The 22,517-nt window shown below is 52.8% G+C and overlaps 1 protein-coding gene across 1 annotated transcript; it reads left to right on the forward strand.

Moving 5' to 3' along the window:
- Positions 1-3,735: 3,735 nt before the first annotated feature.
- PMP22 (peripheral myelin protein 22) lies at positions 3,736-21,283 on the forward strand. Its single transcript, XM_057401391.1, has 5 exons — positions 3,736-3,877; positions 4,632-4,732; positions 5,820-5,910; positions 15,578-15,718; positions 19,671-21,283. The coding sequence occupies exons 2-5, from the start codon at positions 4,655-4,657 to the stop codon at positions 19,835-19,837; spliced, it is 477 nt and encodes a 158-aa protein (XP_057257374.1). The 5' UTR covers positions 3,736-3,877; positions 4,632-4,654; the 3' UTR covers positions 19,838-21,283.
- Positions 21,284-22,517: the final 1,234 nt, after the last annotated feature.

Genomic DNA, 22,517 nt, shown 5'->3' on the forward strand with positions numbered 1-22,517 from the left:
TTCCTGAGCTGACAGGGCTGTCCTTGGATTTAATATCCCCCCATGGATTTGTTTCACACGGTCTTGATCCAGTTCTTTGAGCCCGTGCAGACTTGTAGCATCACTGTGTCCCTTAACAGGGAGCTGCAGGGGAGGGAGCACCATCACCCTCACAGCATCAGTGGCCACTATTGGGACCATGGAGGAGGCTGAAAAAGGGACCATACCTGGGGCTGCAGCAGCCAAAGGTGTAAAACTCAATAGCTTGGGCAAAAAAGGTGGCTCAAAACTGGCTTAAATTTGTAGGTTCAACACCGGAGCTCATAGTGGGTTGTGTCCTTCTATATGCTGTCAGGGTGCAGGAGATGAGCACAAATCAGTGTCTGAAAGCATCTAACATGTTCTGACACAGTCATGTCCCACTTGGGAAGCTCAGTTGATTTCATTGGGGTTTTGGAGTCAGTGGGTAAATTTTGGTTTCATTGAAGCCAGTGGGATTTTCTCCAGTGATTTCAGCCTGACTCTATCAGTGATGACAACTGCTTTGGAGCTGAAAGCAAGAGGTTGGATGACATGGGGTTTTGGGCATGAATGCAGACAGGACTAAAATGTTTCGTAAATTCCTCTTGGTTTGGTGGAAAGCAAATGTCAGGAAAAGGAAGTAAATGTCTCCAAGATGCATTAGACCTCTTGTTTTAGAAGTTTGCTCAATATAAATGCCTCCCCTCCTGGTTTTTTAATGCTTGACGTGGCTTTTCAGATAGCTATTCCAGTGGCTCGATCAGAAAAGGTAAAACCCACACTCTCCCAGTGCATTTTGATCCAAACAGTGGAGAAAAGACCCATTTCCCTTGCAGTGACACCTCTTCCTTGGGCACAGCAGCTGCCTCCTGCCTGGCTGAGACCCAGCTTGGTGCATGCCCCTCTGTGTGCTGGGGAAAGGGCAAGACCCTGGCAGCCCTTTGAGCCCTGCACTTGCTGCCAGCAGGGGCTGTGCTCTCAAGGTGGAGAGAGTCCTTCAGCTGGAAATACTCATTTAGACAGTTATTTCTCTCTATGTGCATTTGTATATATACAGATAGGCATATATATATATGTATATATGTATATATGGGGGGCACTATAAGTCTCTGTAAAATACAATTCAAACTATTATCTTACTCTTCTTCTTTTCCTAATTACACAGTTGTTTGGAAACAGGATTTTTCCTCTCCCATTATCCATTATGAGCTGCAGGCTCACTGATGGCAGTCAGATTTCTGTCCCTTCCCCTTTGCATTTCAAATCCTAATGGTCTTCATCAGCAGGGTAGGGAACAGGAAGCGAGGCCCTAAAATTGTTATGACAGAGCGAAATCTTGGGGTTAAACAAGTTCATCCCCAAGAAGACACCCAGACAAAAACTTGTCTTTTTGTGTAGCTTGAAAATGCTTAAGAGAGGTTTCGTTCACCTGGGCTGGGGAATGGAATGGTTGGTGTACACGTCTGCTGGACCACTGGCAGAGCCCATGGTGCCACAGCTGGAGTGAAATGAAACTTAGACCCTTTTCAGCAGTCCACAAAGTCCATCACTGTCCCTTAAAGTAATATAAAACCCACTTTCCCTTCTGAACTCTCATCATTTTAGTCTAGAAGTTCAAGCTGAAGCATTGTAAGTTTTAAGTGATCCCATGGAATAGACTCGAAGTGAGAAATCCACATGTTTTTACCCCGTGTTTATACAACCCATCAATCTTCCACTATTCCCAGCACAGCCTGTGGCCAATCTGGTTTGTACACAAACCAGTTTTCAAATGTATTGTGGCACCTGCTTTTATTTAGGCATTGATGACCATTGCCAGCCATGCTCAGATGGACAAGGAGCTGGGGTGGCTTTTGAGCTCCTCAGTGGGCAGCACTGTATGATGCTCTGGCCATGCTAGGTCCAGTACTGATGCAGTCTCTCCAGCAGTTCCTCAAAGGCTTTGCTGTGCATGTCCCCACTTTCTCACCTTATGGCTTGGCCAGTGGCCATCCATCACCTCCACCTGATGGAAGGCACAGAGACGAGCTCCATGTGAACTCACTGTGCTCCCTGGATCAGCACAGATCCCCAGCACCAGCACTGCCATCCCAGCACATGCTCAGCACGTGTTTTCCCAAGTCCCTGCTCTGTTTGGACAATGCACCCTTCCAAGAGGGAAAGTGTCTGAGGAGCATGGGAGTGATGTGCTTTTCTCTCTGGGCTTCCTCCACTGTTTCTAATCTACAGCTCTCAGCCAAACCGGGCTTTATTATTACCCACAGACTACTTTGTTTCCTGATTTGAGTTTCAGATCCTTCTCCCGTGCTGAAAAAGCTGCTTTTGGCAGTTTTCAGAGCTGGAGCCGAGGTGGTTTTGCTCTCCCATATTCACAGAGGAGCTGCCCCTTCTCACTCCTTGTCTGCACAACCCTGAGCGTGGTGGCTCCCTCTGCTCTGAACGCAGCACAGGCACTCAACCCACAGAGGCAAGACAGCCCGAAATAGCCTCATTAGAGAGGAATGTACTGATGTTGGTCCAGATGTTTTAGCCCTCTGCAGCTTGCAGTCACGGATGGCACTAGCGTGTGGAGCATCACAGGGTGACGCAGGGGGGTGGCAGCAGCAGGGAAATGGGTGGGTGTTTTTCAGAGGGGAGAACAAACTGCATCTTTTGGAGGAGCCAGGCTGGGCACAAGGCAGAGCATGCTAGAACATGGCTTGGCATTGCGATGGGACATGCAGGCATGTACTGAAACAGGGGCTTGAGCACAGTGTGAGGCTGGGGACCTTGTTTCAGCCACTGGCCCATCTCCTCCCGCCCCCAGAGTGCTCTGAACTCCCACTTGCTGCCTAATACGTGTGATGGGACCACTTACGCAAGCGCTGAGCAGCCAAGCCAGAGCCTGTGCTGGAGGGAACAGGCTCTGCTTGCCAGGAGGAGGGAGCCAAGCACGCTCCTCTCCCTTTTTTTCTCCCAAGATTCAGTTTCGGTGGCTGGATGCCGAATCCCCTCGTCTCTGCAGCAAAGCAGGACTAGTTTGGAGCTGGTGTGTCGAGAGGTGACGGAGAGGTTGGTGCTGGTGCTCAGGACTCCCAGGAGCGTGCAGGTCCTTGGGAGTTTTGGGGGAAGTTTATTTCAACGGATCAGATTGAGGAATGAGTGAAGGCTGCTGTACCGAGTGCAGCCTCCCCAGGCACCTCCATCCGCCAGCATTCTGGAGGATCTCACCCTCCATTTAGCAAAAAGTCACCCAGTTCCTTTCAGGTGCTAAAACCCTGCAGCCCAAGGGCCAGAATCACACTGCCCACAGCAGGAGCAAATCGCACAGGTGTCACTTCCCCGGCCACAGCCTCACTGCGCGCATCAGAGATGATGTCCCCTCGACTTCATTCCCCAAACCCTGCCCCACGGATCCCTGAGCAGGGTCTCTCACAGACCTCCCGCAGCCTCGCACCTCGGGGACGGGGGCCACCCCAGGACACGCAGGGACCCCCCTACGGCCACGCGCAGCTGCTCCGGGAAGCGGAGCGGGGCAGAGCCGCCGCCTCCCCGCTCCTTCCACGGGCTGGGTGAGCAGCGGGGGCTCCCCACGCCGGGGACTCCTCGCTTTGTGTCGTGGTGCGGAAGAAGAGGGGGGGACAGCCACGGCGGGGGTGCCCTCTGTGCGTGCGTGCAGGCGATGGCGACGGGGCGGTCGCTGCCTCCCAGCAGGGTCCCGAGCTCGACGGGCCGGGCGCTGCCGCTGTTATAGGAGGAGCCCCGGGCGCGGCGCTGGGCCCGCCCCGTCCCTCAGACGCAAGCGGGGCGGTGGCCCCGGTTAAAGGGGAACCTTGACAGCGCCGCCGCCCGCTCCGCTCCGCGCCCGCTGCCCAGCGCCGCTCGGCTCCGCCGCGACGTGAGTACGGGCCGCGCCGCGCCGCTTAACAGGGCTGGGGGTACCCGGAGACATCCTCCGGGGTGCACAGGGGAGAGGGACCGCGGGAGCCTCCCCTCTCTGGGGTCCGGTGGGGAGATGGTTGAGGGCAGCCCCGCTTTCCTCCTGTCCGACGGTCCCGAGGGGAGACGGGCTGCGAAACCCCCCTTCCCTCGGGGAGAGGGTCTAAGATGCGCTTTGCTGGGAGTGCTGAGGGGACATGGGCCGAGGAGAAGGGGGGGCCTAGGTAGCCCCGTCGGGTGAAACGGGGCGAGGTGGATGTGCCCCCCTCATTACCCCGCTCCTCGGGATTCGCCAGGGCCGATGAGCAGGGGAAAGCCTCCCCTGAGGAGGGGCTCGGGAGAATCACCCCCGGTGGTCTCCTGGGTCCGTCGGCAAAGGAACTGGGCTGAGATGCGCCGAGGCAGACCCCTCCCATTAGGGGTGCCGAGGAGCACACCCCCTTGGGGAGAGGGATAGGAGCCCCTTAGGGGGGACATCCCCCTCCTGGGGGTCCCCAAGGGAGACGGGCCGGGGAAGCCCCGTCTCGGTGATAGGGCTTGGGGGGCCCCCTCGGGGGTATCCGGCAGTGGGACTGGGCAAAGGGAGCTGGGCGCTGCCCAGGCATCCCCCGGAGCCAGGCCGGCTCCTGCTATCGGCGGAGCCCTCCTGCCGCCCCCCGGGGCCGGGCTGGGTACAGACACACACACTCAGCATCATCCCTGTGCCCCTCCAGTTCTGTCCCCCGATACCGCCAAGATGCTGCTTTTACTGCTGGGGATCATCGTGCTCCACGTCACCGTGCTGGTGCTCCTCTTCGTCTCCACCATCGTTAGTGTAAGTACGGACTTTCCTTTGGCATCAGGGTACCGGCAAGGCACGGAGTGGCTGTTGGGGGCATGGCATGGCCAGGAGGTGTTATTTGCATTTGTGGGTTGTTTTACAGCTGGCTTTTAGCAGGAAACCTTTACTAGCCCATTGCTGGTCTAACAGTGAGATTTTGGAGCATTTGTGCTGTCGGATGTGTGCCACAGCGGGTGCTCAGGGCACCTATGTTAGTACAGAGGAGAATGCTCTTGAAGCCCATCTCCTCATCACTCCCACTCAGGAGCAGCTTTGGAGCACCCAAAATGTGTTTCATGGGGGTGATGCTTTGCTCCCCTTACATACAGGCATTCCACCTGCTAATGGGCTTCAGTCACAGCACCAGTGCAGCCAGTCTGAGCAAAACCCTTTGAAATAGGGTGGTTTTGGCTCAGGCTTCTCAGCACCAGCGGGTTTGCCCCCAGCTCTGCTCCTCTGGGGCTGTGAATTAGGCACAGCGTCTGTTTCCTAACCCAGATGGGCTCCTGCTGGTGATTTTCAAGGCTTAAGCTTTGCATGAGTGGAAGATTGAGGGCTAGATGCTGCACAGGGAGCTCCCGGCACTGTTCTGGGTCTAGAGCCCAGTTACCACGTCATCTGCTTAGGAAGGGGGTTGACTTGGTTTTAAGGCATCAGTTTTGTGGAGCTGGTGAGTTCCAGACTCGCTTCATGGGGTCCGTTTTTCCCTGTATTTTCTTTTCCCTTTGGGGTGGTGCTAACAGCAGTAGGAGCTGTTACAAGAATCTTCCAAGTTGTTGGAAATCACGTGGAAACATTCAAATAACCCGGCCAGGCTCCGGGTGAGGATGGCAGAGAGGAGGGGAGGGAAGTGCGTGTTCCCCTGGGATTTGATCCATGTTTAAAGAGAATAAAGAGCTTCTGTTTTAGCACCGTTGAGGCGAAAGCAGCTAAAAGCAAATATCAGGATGTACTTTCCAAACCCCTTCCTAAAGAAGAGCATGTGCCTGGCCGGGCACACACGTGCCAGTGTTGAAGCCTTTGGGGGGGCCAGGCTGCTTCCTGCCTAGGTGATGCTCACAGGGCTGTGTCTCTCTTGCAGCAATGGCTGGTGAATGGCGGGCACACAGCGGACCTCTGGCAGAACTGCACCTCTGGTACCATCTTCCACTGCCTGACCTCATCCACGAACGGTGAGTGCTCCCTGCCATCAGGGATGTTGCTGCCTGTTGCGTTACTCTCCTCCCCAGAGTTACGGAATCAAGGGGGATTTGCCTGTGCAGGTTTGCTGTGAGTGCCTCTCACTTTTCCCTGCACCCTCCTGAAGCTGTTCCATCCCACCTTGTCCCTTGCCTTCTCTGCGCTGTTCCCAGATGGAGGGGCAGAGCTCCACCATGGTCCTGGTGTCCTGGTAGGGGGACACATAGTGGCTCCCCCCAGCCTTATCAGTCTCTGAAGTTGCAATGGGGCTTGGCGTGGGTACCAGACCTGGTGTCCATCACTCTGTCCTGCTGCCCTAAAGCTGTGGGGCAGCCCCTGGCAGGGTGGATGTGACTTGAGCCCTTTTGAGTAGTCTCCCATTATTAGCCCATATTGACTGCAGTTGCAGGTACAAGGTGACCATCACCCTGCTGGGAGCAGAGAGATCATTTTCGGCATGCTTCCTTCATGCTCTGGTAGCGAGGGTGTTTTAAAGATGCACATGGTGCCTCAAGGACAGCCTGTCCCTGCCTGCCATGCTTTTGGCTGCTGTGACCTCCTGAGTTCTTGGGCACAATCCTCACCCTGTGGGTTGCTGTCACATACTATGCGTTGGATATGCTGAGTGCTCAAGCCCTTCATCCCACTGGTGAAAGAGCCCTATGGCACCTGCACATCTGGAGTGGATGAACTCCAGCTCTGGACCAAGCTGGGTGATGTGTCACCACCCATCAGGCTGTTTGCTGAGGTCTGCAGGGGAGGGCTGCTTCCTAAGACACTGTGACACAGAGTGTCCAGGGCACCCAGTGGCACCAGTAACAAGAAATCTGTGCTCAGGGAGTCAGGCAAGCCCGTGCCTCAGTTTCCCCAGAGGACAGGCCTATTGCCAGTGGTGCTGTGTCCATTTGTTTTCAGTTAGCCTGGGTTTGGCTTCCCTGTGGATCAGATTCTCCCAGTGCAACCCCAGTGAAACCCACTGTGAATCACACGCCTGTCACTGGGAGCGCAGTCACACTGTGCCGGAAACACGGTCCTGGCATGGGCGCAAACCGATGCCACGTGGTCTTGGCAAGGAGGGAATGGTCACACTGAGAGCACTAAATGCTGACAAAGGGTCTAGAAGCAATGGGAGACTGTTGGAGGCTTCTGGAGTCTTATGTGCCCCTCATCCCCAGCCTGTTGGGAGCGGAACACCCCACTCAGGGAGGTGGATGCTGGTGCTCACTCTCCCTCTTCCCTGGGCTATGAGCAGCGCCGTGTGTCCCTGCTTGGACCCAAGCTTTGGTTTTCGGTGGGAGCAAAGCTTTCACCGCGGGTCTCTGCTGACGCCTGGTGGTGTCCAGGCTGGCCAGGAGCTGGCTGGATCCCATCCCAGCCGAGGAGCCTTCTGGAGCCGTGTCCTTCATCAGCAGTTGCTGGCTATCTGCAGCGTAGGCAGGCTGCTTCACAGCCGTTCGTGCGTGCGCCAGGTCTGCTGAGCTTGCGCTTTGGAATGAAAGGCAGTGATTGCACCCCAGAGGGCTCTAAAGCCCCTCCAGATCTTTGGCTTTTCAAACCTGCACCGCTGTTTCTGGGTGTTTACAGGATGCTGTGTGTCCAGGAGTTGTCAGTGTCAACATGTGGTTGGGGTGGTTTCCTCCACGTCTGACTGTCCTGCTGGGTGTTGTGAGTCTGTATTCCTATGTTTCCAGAAGGTCCTCAAAGAGGGGCTTCCCTCTGGATCCTTATTTATCATGAAGGGGACTATAGTCAAGATGACCCTGCCTAATGCAGTCAAGCAGCTTAGTTTGGTTGATAAGGTGCTGCAGTGACGTGTTGTGCTCAAGTCTTAAAGAGCTCTCTGACAGCTCTGATTTCTGTGAAGGCTCTGTTCTAGCATCAGAAGGGGTTTTGCTTGGGCAAAAGCTTGTGCTCCATCCATCCCACAGCAGGGATGTGAAAGCAGTGCTGCTGAGGACCAGCCTCCACATGGTGGGACTCTGGGTGTGGGATCCAGAGCTCACTGGTGCTATAGGAACACAAAATCAAAAGGTATTTCCTAGGCTTATGCAAGGCCTTTACAATCTATTTGTAAACGTAGAGTAGAAATGCCACCCAGCATCACTTCCTGTGGATCCCATCACCATCCCTCCCCACTTCCCATCTCCAACCCTCTTGCTCCCATCACCTCTGGGCTGCCAAGTCCACTGCAGTCAGGCTGTATCTGAGCAAGTATATGGGGCAAGGATGCTGCGACAGAGCCACCTCCAAGGCTCACGCTTGTCCCCTGCCTCATCCTTACTATGCTGTTTGCTGGGAATATGCTTACTTTCAAAAAACATGAAACATCCTATAGCAAATCCCACAAACCATTCTCTTTTAAACCTCATCCAAAACACAGGCTGTGTTTTGCTACACTGGGTTGTAGAAAACAATAGGAGTTTGTTCCTCTGTGCCAGAGCCAAGGACAGTACTTAATGGTTAAACACAGAGTGCCAAGGTCTGCTGCGGGCTAAGAGCAAGAAATCCTCCTTGGGATGTTTTGGCTGAACTTGGTCTTTGCATAGAGGCAGTTTGTCTTCTGGTCATTGCAGTGGCAGCTGTAGTGCTGTTACTTCTTCCTCTCTTTTTGAAGAGAAGTGGTGCTTGGAATATGTGGAATTTGGTAGGGCTGGGTCTTGTGTGTTCGGGATGTGTGAGGGCTTTGAGGGGTTTGTGGTGCTGATGCTCCCCTTGGTCTCAGCAGCATGAGGATGGATGGGTTTGTGGTGCTGTGATATGTTCCCCTTGGTCTCAGATGATGGATGAGCTTCCTCTCACTCTGCTGCCACAGAGACCCTTTTGTTGAGGTGACCGTCATGAGGATGCCCAATGAGAAGCTGAACTGGCTAAACCCATATCCCAGTGATAAAACACAAGATTTGCTTGTATTGAACACGGGCAGGTTTGGGATTGTGCTCCTGACCTCGCAGATTATCCCATGGGAATGGAATAAGCACCAAAACAGCCCAAGGGTTGCCTGCAGGAATGCCATTCCCGGGACATTAGCTGACCTTGGGTACAGGGCGGAGCCGGTCTCAGCTCCCACCTCCCAAATTCCTCTTGGCAGGGCTTGATCCCGCTCTGGGCTGAGCACTCCGGCGGGGTGTGAACAAAGGGAAGGAGGAGGAAACACCAGGTCGGGGGCCACTGCCCACTTCTTCGCCTTTCACAACTGCCTGCTTGTTGCTTTGATTTCTGCCTTTGCCTGTTAGATAATGCCTTTTTTTCCCCCAAGAGGCCGAGAACTATGGAAAAAATGTTGCAATCGTTGCTCCGGTTGTGCTGTCAGACATTCCTGGAAAAGACTTATCTGAAGAATCCAGCTCTGAATCCCGGGATTGTGCGTCGGGCAGGGCCGTGTGCCAGCCCCCAGCTGTGGGAGCCCGCTGCGACACGGGGCACGCGGCCGGACCTGAGCCGCTCGAGTGCTTTGGAGCAGATTCCACCCCGAATTTCCAGACAGTGATTTTTTTATTTTTCCTCTAAAAATGGCCTTTTCTGTCCACAAATGAATTTTTTCATGCAGGCAAGAATTTTTCCCTGCTGCTTTGTACTGCTCTTCCGGTGATTTTGGTGGGGAAGCAATGGGAACCTCTGTGGGGATCCCTTCATCCTTCTGTAATGTCAGGAGATGTTTTTCCTGTCGTCTTCTTACAGTTTCTCCTGTCACTGCCCTTTGGCTTTCTCCTGACCAGCTTGTTTACAGGCAGACTGATGGTTTGGGGCTTTTTAAAGGGAAAAGAAAGCCCTAAACCTTGGGAAATGCTCAGGCTGCCAATCCACATGGTTACTAAGCGCTGTGGCTGTATGATGAACCTGTTAATTTGCTGGGGTGATGGCCACAAGCAAAGCCCAGGTGAGTTGCCCAAAGCAGAGATGTGTCCTGCACTGCCTGGGGAGACAGGGATGGATCTCCCATTGATGGGGTAGGCATGAGAGGATTGCCCTGCTCTCTGCACACTGTTTCTCCCTCTTCCAGAGCATCTTTGCTCCGGCAGGTGGGACCCCAAGCAGTGCTACTGGTGCTTGAAATCCATTTCTTGGTTTCTGGAGGAGGCAGGAGAGTTCTTCCTCCTTGGCATGAGGCAGCAGCATCTGTGCCCTGACCCATCATCTGTTCCCTGCAGGAATTGCACTGCTTCCTCTCCGCTTTAAAATGCATAACTGAAACACCTGAATCCATTGCTTCTGCTCTGTCAGTGCCCCCAGAGTGGCTTTGCTGCCCTTATTCTTTCAGACTCTTTCTTCCAGCAATGCTGGACCCGAATGACATAGAAAAGGTTTGGAGAGATAGAGGTGGCATTTAACTTGCTGTGTTTCAGATCAGTTTCTCCCATTACTGTATTGCCTATGACATGAAAGGGATTTCCTCTGTTTAAACCCAGGTTTTTATTGTTGCTTTTTCCTCTTACAAAGAGCATCTGATAAGGAGAGGTAGGGAACTACTGCTGTGTTTCTCTCAGCTGCTCCAGAGCAATATAGCTCCCGCTGTTCTGCATACAGGGGGTCAGGCAGCCTCCCCTGCTGGGTGGGGAGCTTTGGTCCATAGAAGAGGAGTAAAAAGGGAGGAAGAAGGCAACATGTGGGCAAGCAATGACTGCAAAGCCAGAAGGATGGATGGGGGAATCCACTACAGAGTGCAGCACTGGAAAACCCTTAAACCAACACTGATTTTGGCCTTGCTGAGATTCTTGGATGTCCCAGTGGCCACAGGCTGGGTGTACCCCTGCAACGTGCCAGGGCACCACCGCTCCCCATCCCTGCTCCTGGTGCCTGGACTTGAAGTCACTGGGAGGTGGTACCTAAGCCCTTTGGAGGACCTGCGCCTGAAATGATGTATCTACCATCTCAGCTCGCTCTGATGCACAAGCCAAAGGGAGCCACCGCGCTGAGGGTGTTGGAGAGGAGCTGCCTTGGGCATGGTGGAGCTGATGGAAAGTGTTTTTCATGGTGCCAGCAGCTTTCTGCTGCCTTGGCAGCATCAGTGGTTGCCTCTGTGGGATGTGAGCTCCAATGGTCTGATGGAGCATCCGAATGTGCAGCTTTGGAGAGCTACGGACCTTCTGCCCTCAGGGACTTCTTAAAGGGAGCTTCAAGGAGAAGGCAAGAGGGAGGACAGCTGAGAGGAAAAGAGGACACAAGAGGGCTGTGAGGGCTTCATCTCCTGAAGGAGTTACAGAAGAGGACCAGGAAGTCTTGTGCAGGAGCTGCAACACTGCATTCATTCACAGCCTCCCTGCAGCCTCAGTGTTTCCCACGTGCTCATCCCCTGGCCATTACAAACACCTTGGGAGCTCTTTGAAATCCCCCTTTTCCCGTGGGATTTCCAGGAATACCTCAATCCAACAGCACTCTGTGGTCTTCTCCAGGGAGTGGACATAGAAAAAGAAAGCAGCAACCACTGGGTGTAAAACCTGCTTTTCCTGGCTCAAGTATCCAGCAGCTTGGAATGCAGCTGGGGAAGGTTTGACTTCATGCTGGTGGGAGGTCTGGGACCAAAGCAGAAGGAAGTTGCGATGTCATGGAGCTGGATTTTCCGAAGGAGAGCTTAGCAGCTCTGCTGGATGTGGCTGATGAACTGTGATGCTGTTCTCCCCAACAGGAGAGATGTTCACTTCAAGCAATGGGAATGTGGGTGGCGGTGGTGGGGTCTGTGCTGCCAGGAATAACACTGCAGGTAGCTGAGCTGGTTTGCCTTTGAATTGCTGCAGCGAGTTGCCAAGGGGCAGTGGTCTGAAGCTGAGCCCCAGGCGAATGATGTGATTGAGCTAATATTGCTGCACCTTCAGTTCACCCTTTTCCAGCCCTCTCAAGGGGTGTTTGAATATCAAGGTTTAAAACTTGCAAGCTCCAGCACTTACGATGTGACCTGTCCACTTCATAGGTGAGGATGCTATAGTCAGGTTCTTGATCACACCTTGAAGCCCAAGAGTCTCCTTTGGAATGGCCCTGCTCAGAACCCATGGCTCTCCCTGGCAGACCTGTTCTGGTACCTTTGTACCAGCAGATGTTGTGCTGTTCCTGACCCTGCTAATATTTAGCAGGCAGTATCGAAGGAGCAGGTTTTACCATGCAGATGTGGTCATGAATTTCCCCTCCCTCTTGTTCTATGTATATTACATACTGCAGTTACCTGCTTAGTGGATGTTTTCTTCCAAAGAAGTGGTTGCTTTTGAAGCATACACTCATGTGGTTTGCAAAGGGAAAGCTACACGTGCAGAATGTTACTGTCAGCTGCAGGTCGCAGCACAGAGGTGTTTTTGATGCACAGCACTAATTTATGGTGTCTTACACTGAGTCTATAGTCCAGTTGCTCAATGAAGTTTCTTTTCAGTTAATACTTCATTCATTCTCCTTGGCTTGGGCCAAAAGAAGATAGGGTCTCAATGACAGAGCAGTGAATTAAACAGTGGGGAGCCAATGTCTGCTCAGCTGTATCCCTTGTCCTGATATAAAACATCCCTGCAAGCAGGGCTGGGGCTTTGCTGGAAGGGCTTGGGTTAGCTACTGTCATTTGGGGGTGTTCAGCTGCAGTTTCTGCTCCAAGTTTCAGTTTCTGCTCCAGGTTTCTTTCTTTTGTGTTAGACTTCAGGGCCATGAAATGTGGGGCTGGGCATCCCAGGGCTGAAGGCTTTTCTCTGCTGTTACAAGTGGTGGCGTGAGCCCATTGGGGCTTGCAGAGTTTAGGGAAAATGTCAAGTTTGTTTTGTAAAAGCATCTTTCTTTGTTTCTAACAGCCTGGAAGGGCTCTAAGAACACTCCCTACGGGTCCTCTCCGGAAGCAGCATGCAGGGTGTTATCTGTCCTTTCCACTCCGCTTCCTTTTCTTCTTCCTCCTGAAGAGCAAAGATATAAATACAGAGCAGAAGAGATGCAGGAGGAAAATGGGACAACTGACACAGTGCCCAGGGGAAACCACAAATAACAGCCCAGGAGTAAACAGTGCTGACAGCCCCATGGTACAGCTCACAGGGCCCACACCTCCCTGTGGGAAGGGAAGAAGCCTTTAGGCAGGACACAGTACTAATAGCAAAGGAGTTAAAAGCACGTGAGGTTGAGGATGCACCAAGCCTATCTGCAGTTATAGTTCTCAAATGAATTAAAGGCAATTAGCTAATACAGCTGAAGTCTGTATTAGAATCATAGAATAGTTAGGGTTGGAAAGCTATTGGAAAGCTAATAGGGTTGGAAAGGGTGTTAGCTGTGGGCAGCTGGGCTTGGGTTTAACGGGAGTATGGCAGCTTGTGCTTATGGGTCTCTGAGTCACGAGGTGGGGATCCTGCCCCTTGTGTTTGCATAGGAGGCCAATAGAAGTAAGCAAAGGGCTGGATGTGAGCAGGGACTCTCTGGTCTATGGGATCGTCTCTGGATTGCCCTGCTCGCGTGGCTGCTTGCCGAAAGCCCTCCGGTCACGGTGAGCTCTTCCCTCCCTCTCAGTGCCTGCCTTTATATTCCTCTGACACTGCTCTTTATTACAATGGGATTTTGCAGAGCCTGGATAAATCATTTGCATTCAGAACCAAAGAAGAGGCACGGGGAGGCGGATGCAATTAAAAGGGCAGCTCAGCTCAGCTTTCCGTCTAGACAGGCTTCTCCTAAAATAACCGGCAATTGGAGCATCCACCTCCGAGCAGAAAGGGCTCCCCTCCAGGCTGCATCCTGTGGCCTTTGGAATCACAAAGGACTTGGCTTCCTGGGTCCTGGACCAAGCTACAGGGCTTGGGGCTGGGCAGGCTTTGGCTCAGCCGGTGCATGGAGCTGGACATGGCTTTAGGGCTTGGGATGGGGTGAGATGAAAGCTCAGCTTCCCAGACTTGGGATGGGAGCCCTTTCTGTGCTGAAGTGTGGAAGGAGATTGTAGTTCAGCAGCTGGACATTGTGTGATTGTATTGCTCCAATCCCATCTGAGCAATGATTTATGACCTGGTTTTTAGCAGCACTTGAGCTGTTTCATCCTCCCTGCTTGAGTGTGGCCAGTGCTTAAGTCAGGTGTGGTTGAGGCAGAGGGTTTTCCTGCTTGGCTAGCAGAGAGAGATGGGGCATTTTGTGTGCCCATCAGTGTGAAAACCACGCTGGGATCTCCTGGAAGTGGCAGCAGTGATAGCCACTCCTTGCTAAGGAGTGGCAGCAACTGGTGCACATGGATGGAAACTCAGCAGCACCGAAATGAGTGAAGTGCAGCAGGTCTTTAGCAGGACCTGTTAATGCTGCAGGGTAGTTTGGCATGGGAGGTGGGAAAAGGAGGGGAAGGAAAAAGCTGTCTCAATGAGCAGAGGCTGCTCTGGGTCGTTTCAGTCTACTTTAGTGAGCGAATTCAGCTCCGTTGCATGAATGTCCAGAGGCAAGATGCAAAGACGAGAGGTAGACTTGATGGTCCGCAGCCAAACACACCAGACGTGACTGAATTGCACAGGAAGTTCCCTGCAGGCATGGATTTGCTGGAAAGGCTCAGCTGGAGGCTGTACCTCACTGTCTGTTTCCACTTCTGCTCTCACCTCCATGAGTGCAGCTTGTGAGGATGCGGTGGGAAGTGTGACCGGTTCTCTGGGAGCAGGCGCTGCTCTGGGCAGTCCCAGATGGCTTAGTTCTCTTCATCAAGTACTGAAAGTTGTTAAGCTGAAGGATACCTTTAGCTGGAAGATTTGTCGGGTTTCAGCTCTATGCTATAGAGAGCCAGTGGTTCTTGCGGTGTGCAGCTGGGAAATGAAGCTGGTGGGAGTAAGAATGTGGCAGGAACGTGGGACAGGGACTTTAATGCTGCCTGATTCTCCCCGTCTGAGGATCCAGCCCAAAGCACGATTTCCCTGCCTTTCACCGAGTGCTTTGTGCCTCAGTTTACCTGTACCACATCCCACCTGGTTTCTTGCTGAATTAATCCCTGTTGCATCCTTAAAGACCTCTCCAGGAAGGCTGCAAATACCCGTTTTCATCCCAGACTTTCAAAGGCAAGGGAAAGGCAGAGGCATTTGTGAGCATGGCCCATCCCAGCGCTGCGAGGCGCTGCCTCCTCGTGTCCCGCTGCAGCAGCTCATGGGATGGAGCAGCATTTTGCTTGCTTATTTATCTTATTTTTACGAGGGGTGTTCCACACCCACAGAGCCTGGAAATAGCTGGGCAGTGACTCACGCCGGGGCTGGCTGAGCTGCTCTTTGGCAGCTGGGGAAGGCTCTCAGAGGTTTGACTCCGCAAGGGCAGAGCGTGTTTTCACTCCCTGTGTATTTATTTAGCTCGCAGCTTGGCCCGCTCCGTGTCTCATGGCTTGTTGCACATGGCTTGTGTGTTTCTAGGGCAGCTGAACTGACGTGAAGCTGAGGGAGAGGCTTTGTCTTGGTTGCTGCAGGCTTCAGGTCAGGGTTGGGATCTCTGCTCCTGTTTGGTTATGAGAATAGAGCATAGCCCTGCAATTCGTTTTATCCCAGCACTCTGCCCCGTGCACACATCCTTCTAAATCCCAGGCAGCATCATGCCCGTGCTGAGGACCTCACTAACTGATGCAGCACTGGATCATCTCCCAGCTGATAAGAAACTTCATGGGACCCCGGGGTGGGATGGTGGCATGGGGAATGATGCCAAGGGCATGGGCTGCGGAGGGGGCTTGCCACCTGTGGTGCCCGCACTGAGGTTTCTCTCTCTCCCCAGAATGGCTGCAGTCTGTCCAAGCGATGATGATCCTCTCCATCATCTTCAGCGTCTTGTCCCTGTTCCTGTTCTTTTGCCAGCTCTTCACCCTCACCAAAGGCGGGCGGTTTTACGTTACTGGAATCTTCCAAATCCTTGCTGGTAAGTGGGGGCTGATCCATGGGGCTGTCACCGGTGGGGAAAGGGCTTTCAAGCAGAGAGGGCGATGGTGGGAATGAGCATGTTCTTGGGTACTAAAGCAGGAGCATCATGGAGATGGCTCCTCTGTGGCTTAATGAAGGGAATAGGGGATGGATAACATGGGTCTGTGGAGGTCTTGCATGCCCTGGGATGGGATCTGTCTCTCAGGGTGTTATGCATCCAAGCCCTTCTTCCCTGGTATCATGGGAAATGCAAGAGGATTGCTGACCCAGCTGGGGAAGTTCTGGAGGGGCAGGGTGCTGGGACCCACCAGAGGCAGGGCTGTGGGGCAATCAGGGCTTGCTGGACTGAGGGCTCTGCCTCCTCTTCCCATGGGAAGGGAATGGGAAGCCTTGGGATGGGGTGCTGAGGGGCCAGGGTGTCTGCTCTGGTGCTGGGATCCACCTTTGCTGGGCTGGGTGAGGTTTCCCAACTGCGGTTGTGGTGGGGAGCAGTGAGCATCCTCTCCTGGTGAAAGAGGACCCGATGATTATTTATAACTTGCTGTACAGGGGGCTGGTGCTTTCCACATCAGCAGAGAGCCACTGGAGCGTGCGGGGTGAGAGGCTGGCTTTGAACTGTCAGCCTCTATTTTTAACTCTTCAAGGACTCAGCGCTGGAAATGAGCCGTAGTTATGTCCTGCGTTGCAGTCCTCCAAATATAGATGCTGTAACGCCACTGGCTCCGTTAATGTTTCCACATATGAAACCAGTGGGGAGAATTTTCAAGCACTGAGACTAGGAAAACTATTGTGCAATGTGATTCTGGCTAAAGGATGACGGGCTGTCTAGATCAGTGACTAGAGCTTCAGGTGTTAGAGTAAAAGCTGCTCTAGGCCATCAGTGGAAATCTTACCCATTGAATTTAGACAGCTCCTGAGCATCCTCCAGGTGACCTGGCCTTCACAAACCTCAGAAGTTCAGAGCTAACCTTTATTGGCACAAGTGGCATGAAATCTGTTAGGAGTGTGTCTGCTTGGCCATAATGCAGGTGATGAGTTCAGATCAGTTCATCTCTGGAAAGACAGATGTGTAGAAACCCATTATAGCCATGGAGACAAGGATGGGAAATGGGCATTAATAATGCAATTATGTGCTTGAGAGCTTGTCTAGTAGATGTGGGAGCAGAAGGCTTTGCTCTCTTGAATTGGTGAAACCTCATTCTTGGAGGAAGAGAAAATGGGATTTAGAGAATCATACAATGGTTTGCATTGGAAGGGACCTTAAAGCTTAGCCAGTCCTACCCCCTGCCATAGGTAGGGACACCTTCCACTAGCCCACACTGCCAGGGATGGGGCAGCCACAGCTTCTCTGGGCACCCTGTGCCAGCGCCTCAGCACCCTCACAGGGAAGAGCTTCTGCCTAAGATCTAACCTAAATCTCCCATCTGTCACTTTAAATCATTCCCCCTTGTCCCATCACTATGTGCCTTTGTAAAGTCCCTCTCCAGAGTGTGACCTGGTCTCCATGAGACTTCCTCATGGCCTGGGGCACCTGTAGGCAGAGTTCTTGGTCCTGATGGACCATGCAGCCGTGGGCACCGGTGACCATCCTCACTGTTCTCCTCAGCCGTGGCTGGAGGAGGGGGGTCAGGGAACCTGTGGTCTTTGTGACCCTAAACTTGTGGGTTGTTGGTGGGACACAGGACATGGTGCCAGCGCTGCTGGGTGATCCCACCTGGAGGTAGAGACCGTTCCAGTCAAAGGAACTGAACCTGATGTGGTCTCCTTCTAGCTTGCTATAGAAGACCATGGCTATCTAAAGCCAACAGAGGAAATTCCTGCAGCCTTCAGGCTTTGGAGGTGTTAATCCATGCCTTGCAAAGCCCTGGCCCGGCGATGCCCTGGTACAGGTCTGCCAGGGACAGGGTCTTGCCCACTTGAGTGCTTTGTTCTCGGCTCCAGCAGAGCTGCAGAGGACCTCCCTCCTCTGGGGGTGAGTGGGCTCATCCTGGAGCTTTCCATCACCCCGTGATGGTACAGGCAAAGCTGAGGGTCTCCAGTTTTGGAGCCTGACCAACAGCAGTGCTGGACCTGAACCAGTGGGTGCCAGGGGCAGGACCACTGGGTGCTGTTGGGTGGCAGAGCCAGGCAGTGGTGGTCTGAGAGCCAGGGAGGAGAGTAGGAGCTGTGCTGTGACTTCAGCCGTGGCTGAGGGGATCTGGGTCGTGGAAGAAAGGGCAAGAAGGGATACATGAGGTCAGTCAGGTCTGTTGTGCAGTGGCAGGATGCATCCCCAGCACCTTCTCCACAGTGCTTGGTAACAGGCCCTGAAGTCTAGCTCAGTTTGCTCTGATAGGACTTCAGCTATCACAGAGGCATCATAAAACTCCTGATAACTCCCCTCCATCCTTCTTGGATCCATCACATCCATGGGTAACTTCTTACAGCTGTGTAAGCCCACCATGGGAGGGATGTTGGTTTGGCCTTCTCCAGGTTTGAACCATTTTGTCCATCGCTCTCTCTACCCTCAGCATCACTTTAATCCCTTTTCTCTCATCTCTCCCACCCTAAAGCTGCTGTCCCTATGGGGTAACCATTGCCTCCATGCTGCCAAATTCCTCATGGGGACAATTGCCGCTGTATTTTCGACTGTCTGTAGGTGAGCAGTGTGGCCGCACGCCTGTCCCCTGTCCCACCACCATGGGCAGACAATCGCTGTGCTCTCTGTGCATGGGCTGGGGCAGTGGGAGTTGGCTCTCGTGCTCAGAGAATGGAAACTGCACCAGCGGCGCGTTAATGAAGCCTATTCCCACTCCTGCACTTTCCCAGAACAAAGGAGCAGTGTCAAGTGGAATTACAGCTCAAATATCACGGTGGTTACATGTAGGTGGTCCCAAGGTCTGTGCAGGGGATTTGGAACTCGTCTCTGACAACAGCCCCACGACTGTATAATAGAACTGCTGGGATTGACTGAAAGAGCTTGTTTTCGGGCAGAAATAGAGGTGGCTTTGTGTTAGCTCTGGGCAGTCCCCAGTGCTGATGGGTTGATTTTGCAACAAAGCTTTAATGCTGCCTACCGGAGCTGGGCCTGGCCGGAGAGCCCTCGGGGACCTGTGCTGGTCGCTGATTCATGAGGGTGGATGCCAGGATCCAGGGATGAGCCACTGGCTTGTGGGGCTTGTAGAGAGCAGGGTTTGCAGTTGAGCTCCTCATGCAGCCCTGGAGGAGGACAGGGGATTGCAGGGCGCACAAATCCTGCTTGGCCAGGGCATCCTCAGCCCCAGCTCTGTTTGACTGGGGAGGTGGTAAAGAAACTTTTGTGCTTTAGGAAAACCAACAGGGTTTGTGTCTGAGCTCTCACAGCACCTCTGGTAGGGTGGTTCAGGATACAGTCTGCATTTTAAACAAGCCACCCAGGGGAGTGGGGCTGGTCCAGAGCAGCAGCACAGAGCTGGGGGCTGCCTGGTGCTTGCTTGAGGAATGGGTTATCCCCAGCGATGCTCCAGCTTTGCTTGCTCCAGGGGCTCTGGTTTGCTTGCTGAGCTTATCAGAGCAGAGCAAGAGCAGAGCAGAGCAGCCAGAGCAGAGCCCACAGCGTCACCTCCCAAAATCATACCATAGTTTTCCAGGAGACAGGATACAGAAGGGCAATAATAAGAACGGTTCCCATGCTGGCACTGGGTACTATCCTCTCCAGCTCTGGTTTTCCAGCAGGGAACTGCTCCTTGAATGGTGTCATTTCTATATCATAGGATCATCTAGGTCGGAAAAGACCTTTAAGTTCATCAAGTCCAACCATTCCCCAGCACTAAGCCGTGTCACTAAGAGTCTTGTCTACACGGTTTGTGACCACTTCCAGGGACGGTGATTCCATCATTCCCTGGGCAGCCTGTTCCAATGCCCGACCACCTTCTTAGTGATGAAGCTGTTCCTCTTATCCAGCCTAAACCTCCTCTGTGCTTCCCTGGCAGGGCTCTGCGTGATGAGCGGCGCTGCCATCTTCACAGTGAGGCACACGGACTGGCACCAAGCCTCGGAAAACACCTCCTACGGCTTTGCCTATATCCTGGCGTGGCTGGCCTTCCCCTTGGCTCTGGCCAGCGGCATCATCTACGTCATCCTACGGAAGCGGGAGTGATGCTGCGGGAGGTGGCCTGGCGTGACGAGGGGCACTCATGATGTCCACGGAGGAGACGGAGGCGGGGGAAAAGAGACGAGAAAACGGAAAAGCAAATTAACCAACCAAGAAAAGGAATAAACCCTCCCACCACAACCAAACCCAACCGGCCCCCCAAGGAAACACTCAAAGGGTTACTTGTTAATTGAAGATGTATATAGTATCTATGGTTTAAAAAACCTATTTATAACACTTTTTACATATATGTACATAGTATTGTTTGCTTTTGTTGACCCTACGCTGTGTTTTAAAGCCTAAAGCAAGTGCCTAAGGAACTATTACTCCTAACAGTGTAACAAGAGCGCAGTGGTTTTTTTTTCTCTCTCATGCAAAATCCTCTTTGACCTGAGCTCTCCTTTCCTCATCCCAGCCCCTATTGAACCATCAGAAAACCCCAGCTCTGAGTGGTTTATAGGCCGGCATAAATCGGAGCTACGCCTGTTTACGCCAGCCAAGGGGTCGGTCCCCACTCCTGCCACATGCTGTGATCCTGGTAACCGAAGTGCACATCCAGATCTGACGGGAGATGCTTCCGAAAGGTTTGAAGGATTTCAGAGCAAAGGCTTTGATTTGCCCCAAGTGCCTAAATGACTTATGTGCCTAAATCCCGTTGCCTTTCCTCCACACCCGCTGGGAATTTGGGCTTTTAAATCACTTAGGTTGAATTGCATACCAGCACGGGCTGTCCTCCTTCGCCCGGGCCAGCTTTAGGGGTGCCCCCTGTGCCAGTGGGGCTGGGGTGTGTGCCGAGCCATGCACTGGGGCAGTGATGCTCCCGACCATGAAATGTGCTTTATCCTTGCCGTGGAGCTAAGCTACCGATGAGAAAGAGGCAAACCCAGTAGTATATCTATGAAATCAAATACCAGATATATGACATGGTGCTATCTATTTACCATTCCTTATACTGCTAGCCATTTAACCTTATTCACTGGAAATTCAGTTAACAATCTTGAGGTAAACGAGAAAGCTAGAAATGAGAAATAATTCTGTGTAATATAAATGAGCTATAACTGCTTTTGTACTTAGACTGGCTTTTACTATTATTTTTAATAAAGCATTTATAACCAAGGTTCCTTCTTTCCCTGCCCCGTGGTCAAGAGGAGCAGAAACAGCTCTGGTTGGAGCCCTGTGCTGGTCTTTGCTGCCGGAGCGAGATGTCTGTCCTCTGTCTGTGTGTCAGCGATGTGTCTGGCCATGAATTGAACAGGCACCTGCACAGACCCCAGGCTGCCTCCTGAGGACTCCAGACACCGTGTTGCTGTTGTGTTTTGTTTAATTTTGTTTTTTTGTTTTTTTTTTGGGGGTGGTTTGTTGTTTCGTTTTTGTTTTCTTTGCTTTGCTTTTCTGATTTTATACCGACTGTGTGGACTAAGAAGCAATGAAATAAAAGAATAACTCAGTTGCTTCTGCTTTTTGGCGTTTTTGAGGGTCAGAGCCACCAGTCTGCCTGCATCCAACCCAGGGAAGGTCTCCATGATGCTACATAGCTTATTTACTGGCTAATTCATGCTGCTGAGAGAGGCTCTGAGCTTGCTGTGGTGTCTGTGTGGCCCATATACCTGTGCTCTGTGTTAGGACTGCCCCAGGGTTAGTGCCAGGGCCAGGAACAGAGGTCAGGGCCTCAAGCCATAGTGCTGGTGCATGCTTATCTTTCTGCCTGTCCTAAGATGCTCCTGCGATGTGACCAGCAGATCCCAAAGCGGACAGCCAGGCAGCAGCAGGCAGGACCACTCTTTCCCTTCCCAGTCTCTGGAGCAGGGATGGTTCAGGTCAGCATCGCTTCTCCGGGGGGGGACACACACCTTGCTGGCTCTGCCACCGCAGCACAGACAGCAGAAGCTCTCCAGTCCTGTGTGCCAAAGCACCCAGAGCCTGGGGGTGCCGTTGCGGCCAGGGGGGATTAGCACATTGTGCACAGCGTGTGCAGCCTGGCTGGCTGGCACGGAAGCCTTGATGCTTCCGTTTGCTCATTCATTTGGTTATTAACTATCCGAGCTGATGGAGCAACTGGTGTTGGCAGAAACACAATGGCTCTTGCAAGGCCGCCTGTTATTAACATCAGGGCAGATCCCAAAGCCCTCAGAGCAGCCACATCCCAAAGGAAGGGAGCAGGAGCTGTCTCGCACCTCCTGGGCCACTCAGGTTCATCTTGGATGTGTTTTTGAAACCATGCAGTGCAAGATGACTTTGGAAGTGGAAACAACACCAAGCTTTGAATCCCTTTTGGAGATGGTCCGAAGGGGAGCTGCCCCCATCTGCACCAGAGCTGATATCCCTGGGTCCCCTGCACCAAATCATAGCATGGAGAAGAGAAGGCTGTATGGAGACCTCAGAGCAGCCTTCCCATACCTGAAGGGGGCCTATAAGGATGCTGGGGAGGGACTCTTCATCAGGTACTGTAGTGACAGGACAAGGGGTGATGGGTTCAAACTGAAACAGAGGAAGTTCAGGTTAGATCTGAGGAAGAAGTTCTTTATTGTGAGGGTGATGAGGCATTGGCACAGGGTGCCCAAGGAAGTTGTGAATGCTCCATGGTATGGGTCAGTGTGAGACGTCCCTGCCCATGGCAGGGGTTGGAACTGGATGATTTAAGGTCCCTTCCAACCCAAACCATTCTATGATTCTATGACTCCATTGG

Source organism: Pezoporus wallicus, unplaced genomic scaffold (genome assembly GCF_028554395.1).
Source record: "Pezoporus wallicus isolate ANWC-B61680 ecotype Strahan unplaced genomic scaffold, APGP_CSIRO_Pwel_v1 contig_8702, whole genome shotgun sequence".
NCBI lineage: Eukaryota > Metazoa > Chordata > Aves > Psittaciformes > Psittacidae > Pezoporus > Pezoporus wallicus.

Bases quoted from the DNA above. Each gene is read 5' to 3' on its own strand.
- PMP22 (XM_057401391.1), top strand. From the start codon at position 4,655: ATGCTGCTTTTACTGCTGGGGATCATCGTGCTCCACGTCACCGTGCTG. The intron at 4,733-5,819 runs GTAAGTACGGAC...TCTCTCTTGCAG, and splicing joins TCGTCTCCACCATCGTTAGT to CAATGGCTGGTGAATGGCGG. The intron at 5,911-15,577 runs GTGAGTGCTCCC...CTCTCTCCCCAG, and splicing joins CCTGACCTCATCCACGAACG to AATGGCTGCAGTCTGTCCAA.